This window comes from Esox lucius, chromosome 1 (genome assembly GCF_011004845.1).
Source record: "Esox lucius isolate fEsoLuc1 chromosome 1, fEsoLuc1.pri, whole genome shotgun sequence".
NCBI classification, from domain to species: domain Eukaryota; kingdom Metazoa; phylum Chordata; class Actinopteri; order Esociformes; family Esocidae; genus Esox; species Esox lucius.
In genome coordinates, this window is record NC_047569.1 from 14,244,915 (window position 1) to 14,261,169 (window position 16,255).

A 16,255-nucleotide genomic window follows, 5' to 3' on the forward strand; every position below is an offset into this window, starting at 1 on the left:
ATATTTTTATTACTTTTCTCTCTCTCTCTGACACTTTTTTATCCTCTCTCTTCCCTCTCAGCTAACTGTACAAATTTTCCCTTCATAATATCTTTTAACTCCCCTCTCGCTATCGCTTTAGTGTGTGTGTGTGTGTGTGTTCCCAGTGGATGTTCCTGGCCCTGCTGCTGTCTCTGAGGCTGTGTGTATTTCATTCTGTCAGGACTCTAGAGTTGGAGGAGCTGCCTCATGGCTTCACACATCTGACCAGCCGGACACACACACACAGACACACGCACACGCGTGTGTACAGACAGCAGTGTATATGAAGATGCTGTTCGTCAGCGCTACTCTTGGCGAAATGAAAGAGAACAGGCAGCCTAACGTCCCTCCACGCAGACGTCTGATCAGCAGTCAGAAACCGACAGACACAGACGAAGAGCAGGCGGCCACTGATTCTTATTCACACAAAGGAATGTCGTAGTCACACAGTCCGAGATTAAAAAGCGGCCCTTAACATAAGAGCAGAGCCCAACACCCATCCCATCCCCCACGGCCCAAACGGGAGGAAACACAGACAGACACACTTCAAGGATACACCTGCTCCCAGCCAAGGACATGTCCTGCAGTGCCAGACAACATCAGCACAGCCCCGTTTAATCAGATGAGACAACCTGACAGACAGACTCTCAGCCAATTCCCATACAAAGCTCTCAAATCCATCCACATTTTAAGACCCTGTTTGTTTTCTGGTCAAATTAGAAACAACTAGGTGCAACATACACACCACTAGACTCCTGACACGGAAGACATATAAACTCACTGACAATGCTGTTTACCTGATAAGTAACTCAAGTCAAACAGGTTATTTTGCTGGTGATATTAGGATTGTTTTGATGCCAGTGTGACATGTTTTTAGTTAATTACCTCCCTTTTTTTCTGACTCTATTTATGAAGCCAGAAGGACCTACAGAAGCAGACATAGTACAGATATGGCAGTATGTCTTTTCCATCTACATAAAACTACTGTAGCATAAAAACGCTCTAAATGATCCTTTTACTGCCTATAATCATCAAATATATGACAAGCACATTTCCTCTTCATACATACAGAACAGACATGGCCCCTTCCTACAGAACATACATAGCCCCTTCCTACAGAACAGACATAGCCCCTTCCTACAGAACAAGACATAGCCCCTTCCTACAGAACATACATAGCCCCTTCCTAAAGAACAGACATAGGCCCTTCCTACAGAACAGATATTGCCCCTTCCTACAGAACAGACATAGCCACTTCCTAAAGAACAGACATAGGCCTTTCCGACAGAACAGACATAGCCCCTTCCTAAAGAACAGACATAGGCCCTTCCTACAGAACAGATATTGCCCCTTCCTACAGAACAGACATAGCCACTTCCTAAAGAACAGACATAGGCCCTTCCTACAGAACAGACATAGCCCGCTATGCGTCACTCGAGAGCCGCACCAGTTTTTGTTGCGGGTGCTCCCTCGAAACTTGTTATTATTCATAGCAAACAAAAGGTCTGTCTTTACGGTTTCATCTTTTTTTTACCTCAGAATTATAAGAATAGTTAGAGCTATTCTTCATGTTTCTTGGCTATTTACATTGTTCTGTTGAAATGCTTGATGGTTTTTCAATGTTGGTTTGAGTTCAAACAGCAACTTGCTGAAAATATATATATATATATTTTATGTGAGTGGCACCAAGATGTTGTCCCACAGACAACATCATGTTTATTAAAGGGTATGCAGAGTAAATAGTGCACATTAGGTGAATTTAATCAACATTTGAAAAAAAGGCAGGTGTAATTTGTATCACCAAAATATGAAAAATCAATATCATTGCTGCGTCTGTACTGCCTTCTCTGAAATTCCAATCACGTGACTTCAGTCTAAATCAATCGGTTTTGATATTGCTCAAATTTGAAGAACTAATTTAATACATCATTTAATGCATTTGACCTCCCATTTTAATACATCCAATGATATGCTTTTTATATTTTCAATTCCAGACCTAATTTGAATGTGTACAGCCCATTACCTGTCATTCCCCGATTCAGCAAGCAAATGACAAGATAGTTAGCATCAGTGTTAAATTTGAGCCAGTGCCCCTCAGATTTAACTGAGTTTTCTCCTGCAGGTATTTTGCATGGGTATTATCTGTTGCAGGTTATTTGTCCAAAAATTTGTATTTACAACTACTCTTTTTGATAGGCGTGGAAATAATTAAATTAAGTTTCAGAAGCACTTTTGACTTTTTTTATTCAGTTAGCATATTATATAAGCTCTGATTTCTATGACAACATTTTTGAAGGGATGTAATCTATGCTGTTTATACCCCAGTTTAATTCAATATATTATCCAAATCCTGCAGCCCTACACAAGGCATGTCCTCTTAAGATAAACAGAACACACACATTCTCTTCATACATAAACAAAGACATATCGTCTTTACAGATAGGCCTACACAAGACAAATCCTCTTCATACACACAGAACAGATACACACATACCCTCTTGTAAAAAACAACAGACAAATCAGTGTTGTACCCAGTACTGTTTATCTCCAATTGTACTCTTACCGGTCTTGGTATTGATGGTAAAGAAGTTCTGCGGATTCCCACTAGCTATCCTGTAGCTCAGTCTCTCGGTTCCGCCCGTGGCATCTGGGTCCTGCGCTTGGATCTGGATGACTGACACATCCTTGGGAGAGTTCTCCATGACGACAGGGTGGTAGACGGGGTCAGAGGTCAAGGGGGCGTTGTCGTTGACGTCCTCGACTTGGATGTACACCTCTATTGCGGCGAACTGGGGCACCACCCCGTGGTCTGTAGCGTACACCGTCAGCCAATAGGAGTCCTTGGTCTCACGGTCCAGTGTGTCTGTGGTGTAAATAACACCTGGGGGATGAAGAGACAGGGTTGGAAAAAGGTTAGTTGGGCTTATTTTGACAGGTTTCTGTAAGCGAGGACACATTGCAACATTCAGCGACAACCTAAGAGCAGTTAGGTTTAAGTGCCTTGCTTAAGCATTTAATGTAGCAACCTTTCATTTAGATGGTTGGATGCTGTAACCATTATGCTCCCCTGTCACCCCTTCAATGAAATGAAGCTGGGTGGGCGAACTGACAAATGTTTAATGGTCTCATGTCTGTTACATCTCAAAAAGCCAACAGTCACATTGAAAAAGACAATGAAGAAAGAAGTGGTGAACCTCAAGATACTTCCAATAACTCAAACAATCTTCTTGTCTGTTCAAGCATTTAAAGTCTATAAAACAACATAACATGAATGTGTGTGGTCAATGTTCTCCCATGTGGACCTCCTGAGAATAAAAGTGACATTCTTTATACTTATACTGTACATATGCTGTAAAGTTCCTTGCCAATGTTCTGGTCAGTGTTCAAACATCTCGTACAGCTCTGTGTGGATCAAGGCCAGACGCAATGTGTTTAACATCTGATCCATATCTACAGCACAGAAAGAGCGTGGCTTATTTAACCCAAACATGTCATAGCTACACGTCCCTAACCACTCTGTAGAACGTGTGAGTGTGTGTACTCCATAGTGTGACCTCGCTGCTCTGTAAGTGGCCGGTTTTGCCCTTTAATAGGCAGACATCCATACCCAAACCCTCGCTGTGACATAAGTGGTGGGGACAAGCCTACAATGCATTAGCGCCGTGTATTCATTTCAACTGAATGGCTCTCCTGCCTAGCCCCCCACTGCTCAACGCAGCTTTAGCATGTTAGCATCGAGCGCTCCACTTCTCCATTAGATCGCATGCATTACATCTGAGAGACTCATGAGATATTTACACTGAGCGTAGCCAGCCAAGCTTTCAGGCACACTCGAGATTGCAAGAGATTGTTAGACATAACGGAGCACGATGGGAGCTATTAGTGTTTCCAACATTAAGAGGCTCAAATGTTGCCGTGCGCGGTAAGATGTGGAAGATGTGCTAAGTGCCGGCTATCTGGGCGACTACTTTTAGGTCCGGAAATCCTCTAATGGAAGACACGCACACATCCTCAGAACCACTCCAATGAAATTCTGGGCATTCTGAGAAGAGATGTAAGCGACACTCTAAGCGTATCACAAAACCAAGTGTGTCTGAGACATTACTCACACGATGGCAGACATGGATGTCTAAGTAGATAAGGAAATAATAACTCTTTACTCCATTAATCTTACTTACTCTCATAAAGCACTGAGCAGTGTAAGGGAGTGGGATAGGGAGAGATAGAGAAAGAAATTTAAATTGAATTGAGAGTCAGAGAAAAGGAGCGAGTTAAAGAGAGTGAGAGAGGAAATAAATAGTTTTTCTCTCGTTCTGACTGCAGCAGAACTCCTCAAAATATGACCTAGATAAGAGCTGGAGGTAGAGTAGGTCTCTGTCTGGCAGCATCAACACACGCACACACACATTCTGAAACATTGAAACACACATACTGACACAGTGAAACAACTATTGACACACTAACACACACACTGGCACACACACACACACACATTTAAAGATGGAAGCGTATTCCGACAGTTTACATTGCACTGTTTGTGGTCTATGGAAACACATTAAGTGAAACTGAGAGAGCACTTAAACGCTCTCCTCCTTCATCTGTTTCTGCAACGATTAATCGGCTACTGCAAGCCCCCTTTATAACCATCGCATGCACACACACACACGCCCACCCCAACATGCACACTCACATGCAGTCATTCGGTTGGTCCCATGGGAGCGCTGAATGCTCAAGGTTAGTTGTAATTAATTATGTGTTTTGTTGGCCCCCCTGCTCTCTCTCTCCGTCCCCCTCTCTCTCCCCATTGTTCCCTCTCTCTTTTCCTCTGCAGTACAATTAGTGTTGAGCGCCATGGACGATTGCTGCTTTTAATAGCCAAAGTCACTGCTTACCCACCTGCTTTTCAATTACAGAGTGGAATTAACCACAAATGGCACCTGATCTCAACAGAGAGGGAGAAAGATGGAGAAAGAGGAGAGAGAGCGGACATTTGCCCCTTTGTCGGACTTTGGACTACTCAGTTTAATTCCACATTTTGACAGGAAGTAATTTAGCTTAATTTAAATCTCCAGTTTACCAGCATGTTGGCATTCCAGTAAACTACTATGATTGACAGAGATTTGTTGATAAAGAAATGACTAGGCCCATATGTCGCCCCTTGACAAAAGTAGCCTACGCGGCAGCTAACACCTGTCACATGTTGACACAATTAATGTGCAGTTAGAAAACATTTCTTACTTTTTTTTTACATACTTCAGAGTGATGACTCTTTTTGTAGTGACTCGTTCAAATGAATCATTAATTCGAACAGCTAGCGGCAGATCTGTACAACACACGTCTTCCTGGCGGCCAAAGTCCTTTTTACAGAACGACTCAAAAATATCTGAGTCAGTAAAAAGACTTGAACTTCCTAGAACTAGTTGACATATCTAAGCTAACATCACCCCATATCAGAATCCCTGGGGCAACTTGAAACACAAAGAAACAACACAACCTCTCCCAGTGCATTCAAGCAACACTTAACAGCAGTCTAATAGGGAAAAATAAATGAAAAGAGCAATGGTGGTTTGGGTTTGGCCACAGATTTATGCCCGCACTCCTTTTTAGAATAGAGTTTCAGCATTATTTCAGCAAACTGGTAAGCCTAGAACCCATATGACTGTAAAACAATGTTTGTGCCATAAATGCTTACATATTGCATTTCATTTTAGATTGTGTTCAGGCATTTTGCATTATATATTCTTGCGTCTTTCGCCAAATATGCTAAAACTGATTTTTCAGTAACGGTCGATAAAACGTGTTTGTGCTGTACCAAAAACTTACCAAACTAGACAGAATGTTGATACCTTGGTAATGTGGGTAGATTATGCATGTTCTAGTCTCCTGCACCATCATCCAAGCCAAATAGTAACTAAATATTATTAGGAACATATCTACTCTACCCCACATTCTCTGTCTGTAAAAAGTAGTTGAATAGAGAGGGTAGAAACACAGGAAAATGCTACAGTAGTACAAAACAGAGGGAGCACAGTAGAGAGGGAGCATGAGGGAGAGAATGATGGTGGAAAAAAAAGAGAGAACAGAAGGAGATAAGAGAGATGAGGACAGAAGTGAATGGTGATGGTTAAAGGTGGTGACAAGAAGTCTAACACCGTGTCTTTGTCAAGTCAAACCGCTAAACGATGGGCTTATCAGTCTGATGGGGTTCAGTAGATTTAGTCGATTTAGTAGAGTTACAGAACATATCTTTTCTACTGCCCAGGAGCTAGGCCTAGCAGCAGGTGCTGATGTAAGGGGATGATCCCAAATACCAAAGAGAGACTGGATGTAATCCCAACAGTAACAAAGATGAATACACACACTCACATAAACACACCCAAATAACAGTTGTTCAATGATTTAGAAAATTACTAACTCATACTCTTGCTTAAACAATGCACCACACTAACACACACACCACCTCATCTTACATAAAGATAAATTAACACCATGTATAATTGCCACTTTAGCCTACTCTCCAAAACATAATATTGTCAGAGAGAGTTAAAGTCAATGACACCCATTTAGAGAGCCTCTTGGTGTTTTCAATGGCTTTTTATCCCCCATACAAAAACATTGAATGAGAGGGGATGATGGAAGATATGGCATGCTGGAGGAGTGGAGGGAGAGATGGTGGAAGGCAAGGAACAACTGAGAGTGGAGGCAAGGAGATGGAGATGGAGGAGAGGAATAGAAATTGAGAAGAAGAAAGAAGAGATGGAGGAGTAGAAGATAGGAGGGAAATGGAGAAAAGAGAAGTGGAGGGAGATGGAAAAAGAATGAGGTAGAGAGTAGAGGAGGGACATAGTCAGGGGAATGAAACCACATTCTGCTTTGTTTCTGAGCGGGAGGAATGGGAGTTTGCCAATAGATGTTTTCAGCATTTTGTCAAAAATGCTGAAAATACTAGGGCTTATAAATACTAGGGCTCTTTGTCCCCCACTGAGTATCTCTCCCCACCATCTCTAACCCTTTGACCCATCGTAAGCTGTTCCCAAGGACATAGACGTTCAAAGGGATGTCCATGGTTCTCGTACCATGGTAATGACAGAAGAACACAGGTCAGGGATTGAAGATCCATCCCTGTGGTCTCCCTAAAGTTTCAGTCTGAACATAGTAATACCAACAGGTCCATCAAACATGAGCACAGGAACAACACAGCATTTGTGCTCCTATAGAGCACGGACAGAGAACAGAAGACTGGCTGAAACGCCTCAGGGCGTTGGGGAGGGACGTGATCCGTCTCTTCACATAAGTTCAGCACTTCAAAGTCCAGGGAGAAACACTACAGGCTGGAAGGACACTCCCTGGTCAAGGCTCTGGACTACAGCGAAAAAACTGGATGGAAAAAGTCCATGGTGTGTATGTCTCTCTGGGTTTCTGTTGGTATAATGTGACGGTAGACATTTGACCGGCTGCATTTTATTTGAGCGGACAAATGAGAAATGTACCTGACCCATTGGCCGGGTGTGTAAAATGATTAGAGGATACATCCACTTAGATAAGATTAAAGTTGAGATATTAAAGGTTGAGATATAGACTTTATTATTCCCCATAGGGCCAAGCTGTTTGGCACAGTGTATACAAAAAACAGTAAACCAAGCCGAGGCAAACTGAAAGTATATTCCATTAAAAATATATTAATGTGTGATTGATGACCCATCTGTAGGCTGCACTTTATAGATTTGTATGCTCAGTACACTTCCTGCAATGGCATCTTTAGGCCTACCGGGGGTTTTAAATAGTTTTCAGAAACCTATTTGCCACGGGAACAAAGGACTGACTGGCTATTTGTCGGGTAACATATAACGTCATTCCAAGATAAGGGGGACTCTAACTCTTGGTAAAGAGTTACCTTGTTGGCATTAAGGAATCCTATTTTGTCATTAATTAATTTAGGTGCTCTTTAATTTTCCACAGACAAGACTAGTTAAAAACAACATCACTACACTATAAATCTATTTTTCACTAGCAATGTAGTTGGTCAGCTTCATTCTGTGAGAGAAATATTTTTTAAACACTACGTAACAGTTATGGTCCCTTTTAAGAGCTTCTAATTTTAAAAAGATTGTTACCTGTCAGGTGTGTTAATGGTACATAGGCTGTATCAAAAATGCATACAAGAAGAACTACTGCACTAACAATTTATCCAGATCTACACCTTGACAAAATTCTATCTCAGTGTTCTACAAGAGAGTCTACTTTCTCGCTCTGACATGCACTGCCAAGTGTGGGACCTTATTTAAATGTGTGCCTTTCTAAATCCTGTCCAATCAAATCAATTTGCCACAGAATGACAATCAGGTCCTCAAAGGAGATAGGATGCATCTGAGCTGGAAGCATCATGGCAAAGGCCCAGAATAGTTATTTACATGAGAAATTTCAGGTTATATCATTGTGTGTTGATTGTTGGCAAAACATATACATAAATTCAATCTATAACACAGAAAATGTATAGGAAGTAAACATGTCTGCCCCACTCAGATCTGCCCCATGTGAGACTGTAGTTGAAATTGCAGTGTGCAATAAAAAAACAGGCCGTTCTCTCCTTTCCAAACAAAATGTGCCTTCGGTATGCCACACAATCAGACCTTAAAAATATGTTAATAAAGTTCATTATCTTATGAAGGCTAAAGCTTCAGTCTTTCACTTTTATTTGCAGGTGCAAATAAAAGTGAAAGACTGAGAAAATGGTGCTGCTGTATGAATTTGGGGTGTGTGATGGGCAGCCTAATCCTGGGGGAAAATGGCCGGCAATATAAGTATTTATTATCAGCTTTTAATTAATTGTATTAGCCGAAAGCCTTAATGGCTACCCGATTATCCAGTAAAAGGTTGCGTTTCTGTGTGTGTGTGCATGCATGAGGGTGGGAAAATTTGGGAGACAAAAAACACAGAGTGATGGTACTCAGAAATATCCCTTGGGTTCTGCAGTGTACCTGTGGAGCCGCGCCAAGCCAATGAAAGGCAATGAGAAGCCCTAAGTGAAAAGTGACAGCATTCAGGTACCACCGGGCTGTTTTCCCCGTTAGGCAAGCAGGAGGAAGACTCAAAGATTAAACCCTTTTCTCTATTCCACAGTCAGCTTTTTATCTCCTTCACCTCATTCATCATTCAGAGAGAGGGGGATAGAGAGAAACCAACGACACGAAGGAAGAGGTGGCGCTGAACAGCATTGAAGTTCAGACTTTAACGATTCAGCAATGTTCCCGACAGAGCTACATTTAAAAAGCCGCTGTGGGTGCTATGGTAACAGTACTTTGGGTGTTACGTGCTCATATCAATATATTTTTTTCTTCCACAGGGTTGAAAGCGAAAGAGTTTATAAAGGTAAGGGATTACATTGCCAAGGAGTACTCGTGAGTGATAGAGGGGTCAGGATGTTTGTAGGGGTCACAGTGTTCTGTTCAGAAGAGGTTATTAGCGACAGTGAACCCCAGAGTTACACTTTATCCGTTTCTTATTAAGCCATGCTCTTAAAGGGATTATTACAGAGTCAGGTTCAGCTGCAGTCCTTTAGCTACGAGCAGAGAGGATTAGCATTACCGTAGCTGCACCTGAGACCTGGTAGCCTGCGGAAAGACACCCAGCAGGAGTTCCCCTTCAAATCTTCTGCTCATTAGCCAGGCTAGCATGGTACCTAGTGATAAACTAGCAGGGTGCTAAACTAGACGAAATGAGGGCCATGGTTAACATGAGCGCTAAAGCAGTGAGTGGCAGGGATTAATGATGCTGTTTGCTAGTATATGAGAACAGGGTAACTGAAAAGTAATCTAATGGCAATGAAGCAGTTGGGCTATATTAGCTTAAAAGTTAGCATGTGTACTCACTTAGGCAGCTGTGCTCAAAGGCATACAGCGAGAGAATAAAAATTGTCTAGTTCCTGTAACAGACCACCAGGGCTGGTGTGTGCACTTGTGAGGGGACAATGTCAAACTAAAAGCTAAGCTAACGCGTGTACTAGTGCATTGTAAAGCTAAGTTAAATGGGAAGTTCTGTGTCAAACGGCATTTTCTGACTGTGCTGAGACAAGGGGGGTGGAGAAATCATCAATTTACTACAGCAACCAACCACACCGCATGACAGAAACACACATGCACACAAACACACACAGTAAGCCTGTAGCTGCCTCTGTAACAGAGATGATGTGCACCAAGACATTGTGTGTGGCATGGTGCTGCAGCCTCTGTGTGCGGTCCTCTTTTTATCAATGTTTTCTTGTTTAGGTGTTCACCTGCCTGGGCGGTAAGGCTTTATATCAGCAGTTAGCTACACTATCGTTCAAATGTTTAGGGTCACTTAGAAATGTCTTTTTTTTCTCAATGTTTTGACTATTGTTTTGGCTATTGTAGCTGGATATGGATGATTATTAATAGAATATCTACATAGGTGTTCAGAGGCCCATTATCAGCAGCCATCAGTCCTGTGTTCCAATGACACGCTGTGTTTACTAGTCCAAGTTAATCATTTTAAAAGGCTAAATGATCATTAGAAAACCCTTTGGAAATGGGGTTGAAAACTGTTGTGATAACTAAAGAAGCAATAAAACTGGCCTTAGACTAGTCAAGTATCTGTAGAATCAACAATTGTGGGTATGATTAAAGGCTCAAAATGGACAGAAACAAAGAACTTGGTTCTGAAGCCCATCAGTATACTCTTGTTCTGAGAAATGAAGGCAATTCCATGTGAGAAATTGCCAAGAAACTGAAGACCTCATACAATGCTATATAACATTCCCTTCACAGAACAGCACAAACTGTGGAAAGAAGAGTGGAAAGAAGAGTGGGAGGCCCAGGTGTACAACTGAGCAAGAGGACAAATATGTTTGTGTGCCGAGTTGGAGAAACAGATGCCTCACAGGTCCTCAACTGGCTGCTTCATTAAATAGTACCCACAAAACTCCAGTGTCAATGTCAACAGTTAAGCGGCAACACCGGGATGCTGGCCTTCTAGGCAGAGCAGCAAAGAAAAAGCCATACAGGTGCTGGTCATAAAATTTGAATATCATCAAAAAGTTGATTTATTTCAGTAATTCCATTCAAAAAGTGAAACTGAAATAGTGAAATATTAATTCATTACACACATACTGATATATTTCCAATGTCTATTTTTTAATTGTGATGATTATAACTGACAACTAATGAAAATCCCAAATTTAGTATTAAGTAGTGAGGAATGCACTTTCTAACTTTTCTCAGTCTCCTCCAGTTTTAGATTTTAGGAGGAGATGAGGTCCTGGTCCACACCTGCGGAGTACCTGGTTTGGGGGGCCCGTTGCTGTCCATGTCCTTGTCCACCTGGTCATACTTTTGACCTAGTCTAGAATCAAATAGACTCTGGATTTAGCCCAGAGAAATGTATTTATTATTCTAATTGGACTCTTAATATCTCACCCGGCACAGCCAGAAGAGGACTGGTCACCCCTCTGAGTCTGGGTCCTCTCTAGGTTTCTTCCTAAAATTCGGCCTTCTTAGGGAGTTTTTCCTAGCCACTGAAATCCAACACTACTGTTGTTTGCTCCTTGGGGTTTAAAGCCGGGTGTCTCTGTAAAGCACTTTGTGACAACTGCTGTTGTAAAAAGGGCTTTATAAATAAATTTGATTGATTATCTCAGAAAATTAGAATATTACTTAAGACCAATACTAAAAAAGGATTTTTAGAAATGTTGGCCTACTGGAAAGTATGAACATGAAAAGTATGAGCATGTACAGCCCTCAATGCTTCGTTGGGGCTCCTTTTGCCTGAATTACTGCAGCAATGCGGCGTGGCATAGAGTTGATCAGTCTGTGGCACTGCTCAGGTGTTATGAGAGCCCAGGTTGCTCTGATAGTGGCCTTCAGCTCTTCTGCATTGTTGGGTCTGGCATATCGCATCTTCCTCTTCACAATACCCCATAGTTTTTATATAGGGTTAAGGTCAGGCGAGTTTGCTGGCCAATTAAGAACAGGGATACCATGGTCCTTAAACCAGGTACTGGTAGCTTTGGCACTGTGTGCAGGTGCCAGGTCCTGTTGGAAAATTAAATCTGCATCTCCATAAAGTTGGTCAGCAGCAGGAAGCATGAAGTGCTCTAAAACTTCCTGGTAGACGGCTGTGTTGACCTTGGACTTTAGAAAACACAGTGGACCAACACCAGCAGATGACTTGGTACCCCAAACCATCACTGACTGTGGAAACTTTACACTGGACTTCAAGCAACATGGATTCTGTGCCTCTCCTCTCTTTCTCCAGACTCTGTGACCTTGATTTCCAAAGGAAATGCAAAATGTACTTTAATCAGAGAACATAATTCTGCAGCAGTCCAGTCCTTTTTGTCTTTAGCCCAAGCGAGACGCTTCTGACGCTGTGTCTTGTTCAAGAGTGGCTTGACACAAGGAATGCAACAGCTGAAACCCCTGTCTTGCATATGTCTGTGCGTGGTGGTTCTTGAAGCACTGACTCCAGCTGAAGTCCATTCTTTGTGAATCTCCCCCACATTTTTTTCTTGCCCTCCTTGTGCAAGGTGTCAATGGTCGTCTTTTGGTCGTCATCCCCATGATTGTGTTGCCTACAGAACTAGACTGAGAGACCATTTAAAGGCCTTTGCAGGTGTTTTGAGTTAATTAGCTGATTAGAGTGTGGCACCAGGTGTCTTCAATATTGAACCTTTTCACAATATCCTAATTTTCTGAGATACTGAATTTGGGTTTTTCATTAGTTGTCAGTTATAATCATCAAAATTAAAAGAAATAAACACTTGAAATATATCAATCTGTGTAGAATGAATGTATACATTATACAAGTTTCACTTTTTGAATGGAATTACTGAAATAAATCAACTTTTTGATGATATTCTAATTTTATGACTAGCACCTGTATATCAGACTGACCAATAAAAAGAAACAATTAAAATGGGCAAAAGAACACAGACACTGGACAGAGGAAAGACAAATCTAAGTTTGAGGTGTTCAGATCACAAAGAAGAACATTTGTGAGATGTAGACAAAATGAAAAGACGCCAGAGGTATCAAGCATGGTGGAGGAAATGTGATGTTCTGGGGGTGCTTTGGTGGTGGTAAGATGGGAGATTTGTACAGGGTTAAAGGGATCTTGAAGAAGGAAGGCTATCACTCCATTTTACAATGCCATGTCATACTGTGGATGGTGCTTGATTGGGGCCAATTTCCTCCTACAATGCAATACCTATTTAGGGAAGAAGCAATCAGCCTATATTCTGTCTAAAATGGAGTGGCCAGCAAAGTCACCAGATCTCAGCCCTATTATGCAGCTTGACCATATGCTACGTAACGAAGTGCCCGTCAAGACAGTCCAACTTGTGGGAGCTGTGGGTGACATCTCTTATGAACGGTAATGTATTTGTTTGAAGTCTAATCCTATCATACTTAATGTATATTTTATATTTTATATGTTCTCCCCATCTCCATTCCCAACAATTTAATGTGATAATGCGTACCACATTGTTTGTAAATTATATATGGATTCCACAGAAGCTCAAGAAGCAACAACATATTTTACTTTTACACACTAAAGGCTTTCCACAAATGTAACAACTTGTGTGTTTGTGGGTGAATTATCCCTTTAAGCAGTCACTTCTAAACCTGAACTGCATAACTTCCAAATGATAAACAGTGACAACAGCCAAACACATCCAAAATGGACTTGAATAACCACACCAAGTGCCTGTTACAATAAGTAAATAAATCTGAATGTGACGAAAATCCACTCTTGACCTCTTTTCCACATCTAAACACTTCTTGGTATTCAGGCAGTGATCAAGTTAGGATGTGGTGACATGGAGAGAGAGGAAGCAAATAAAGTGGCAGAGCTTTAGAATGCTGTTTGAGCAGCTGACTGTGTTGGGAAATATATCAAAGGACGTTTAGACGTTGATGACCTGGTCATGCTGAGTTCCTTGCATGGTTGAGACGGTTGAGTTTTCCTGGCTATTCCTGTCACTGTCTCATTGTGAAGCTCCTGCACTGTCTATGACTCACATGTTCACACGCAGAAGTCAAGAGGGGAGAACATCACTGCAGTAAAATCCCTCCCTAAATTCCCTTCATCCCAACTGTCTTTCAATCCTCCTTCGCCGACACACCGTTCAGCAAACACTACTGCACCTTCACCAGAGACTTCCCTATGCCCGGATCTGCAATTCACACAAACACACATTCCCCTCCTCCCCCCCTCCCATGACAATTAGATTGTCTTTGAGGGTGACCTCAATGTCTCTTTCTTTCTCTTCACTCCATCCATCTTTCTCCCCTTTAAGCTGATTTATCCCCACGATTCCTTACTTGTCAACGGCTGAGGGGCCCTCATTTTCAGCAGATGAGAGCAATGGGGGGGGGGGGGGGGGGGGGGGTGGTAGTAACGCGGCGTGGATCTGGGAGCGTTAGAGCGTGGATGACTGTGTGAAGGGGAAGGGAAGCAGTCCCGGAACCACTGGACTGTGGCTGTAATTCATTTAGGGGCCTTTTTTCTATGTGCTGCAGTGCTCCACTCTAAGTCCTAACGGTTAATCTAAAACGAGGGGACGCAGATGACAGCTACGAAGGGTCCCAACTTATCCTCACTATGGAACAGCAGTAGCCTTGGTACACTACTAACATCTCAGTGTTAAGAGCGGCTATTAGTAACATCTCAGTGTTAAGAGCGGCTATTAGTAACATCTCAGTGTTAAGAGCGGCTATTAGTAACATCTCAGTGTTAAGGGTGGTCATTACTAGTATCTCAGTGTTAAGGGTGGCTATTAGTAACATCTCAGTGTTAAGGGTGGTCATTACTAGTATCTCAGTGTTAAGGGTGGCTATTAGTAACAGCTCAGTGTTAAGGGTGGTCATTACTAGTATCTCAGTGTTAAGGGTGGCTATTAGTAACAGCTCAGTGTTAAGGGTGGTTATTACTAACATCTCAGTGTGAAGGGTGGTTTTTACTAGCATCTCAGTGTGAAGGGTGGTAATTAGTAACATCTCAGTGTTAAGGGTGGTTATTACTAACATCTCAGTGTTAAGGGTGGTTATTACTAGCATCTCAGTGTGAAGGGTGGTAATTACTAGCATCTCAGTGTTAAGGGTGGTTATTACTAGCATCTGTCTTGAGGGTGGTTATTACTAACATCTCTGTGTTTAGGGTGGTTATTAGTAACATCTCAGGTTTAAGGGTGGTTATTACTAGCATCTCAGGTTTAAGGGTGGTTATTACTAACGTCTCCGTGTTGAGAGTGGTAATTAGTAACATATCTGTATTAAAGGTGGTTATTAGTAACATCTCTGTATTAAGAGTGGTTCCACTCTCTTGTTAGGAAGGAAGGTTGGGATTTGGATGTCACTGCCACTTGGCTTTGTGAGGTGCAGTAAGTGTAGAGAAAAAATTTAAGGTATAGAAGTCATTGCCCACATGTTGGTTGTAGAAACCTCCAAACAGGTTATTTCAACAGATCAGTACCGGTCAGGTAGTAGATCAGTACAGGTCAGGGAGTAGATCATCACAGGTCAGCGAGTAGATCGGGACATGTCAGGGAGTAGATCAGTTCACACCAGGGAGTGGATCAGTACAGGTCAGGAAGTAGATCAGCACAGGTCAGGGTGTAGATTAGTTCAGACCAGGGAGTGGATCAGTACAGGTCAGGGTGTAGATTAGTTCAGACCAGGGAGTGGATCAGTACAGGTCAGGAAGTAGATCAGCACAGGTCAGGGTGTAGATCAGTACAGGTCAGGGAGTAGACCAGTACATGTCAGGGAGTAGACCAGTACATGTCAGGGAGTAGACCAGTACAGGTCGGGGAGTAGACCAGTACAGGTCGGGGAGTAGACCAGTACAGGTCGGGGAGTAGACCAGTACAGGTCGGGGAGTAGACCAGTACAGGTCGGGGAGTAGACCAGTACAGGTCGGGGAGTAGATCAGTACATGTCAGGGAGTAGATCAGTACAGGTCGGGGAGTAGACCAGTATTTGTCAGGGAGTAGACCAGTACTTGTCAGGGAGTAGACCAGTACATGTCAGGGAGTAGACCAGTACAGGTCGGGGAGTAGATTAGTAAAGGTCTGCATCCCTCCCACTGCAGGCTTGGCTCTGAAGGTGTGTTCCACAGGTTGTTGAAGGGGACATATTGTTTCATACAGGATGTTTAAAGAGTGTCCTGACCCTGGGTTTAAACAACCTTCACAATTATGCTAACATGGTACAAACAGGCC

The 16,255-nt window shown here is 42.4% G+C and overlaps 1 protein-coding gene across 8 annotated transcripts in view; it reads right to left on the reverse strand.

Moving 5' to 3' along the window:
* fat3a (FAT atypical cadherin 3a) overlaps positions 1–16,255 on the reverse strand; it is a 159,536-nt gene that overhangs the window by 64,450 nt on the left and 78,831 nt on the right. For all 8 annotated transcript variants that reach the window (XM_029119359.2, XM_020048494.3, XM_029119354.2 and 5 more), the window contains one exon: positions 2,585–2,902. In XM_029119359.2, the coding sequence (XP_028975192.2) occupies positions 2,585–2,902 (318 nt within the window). The remainder of the gene's footprint in view (positions 1–2,584; positions 2,903–16,255) is intronic.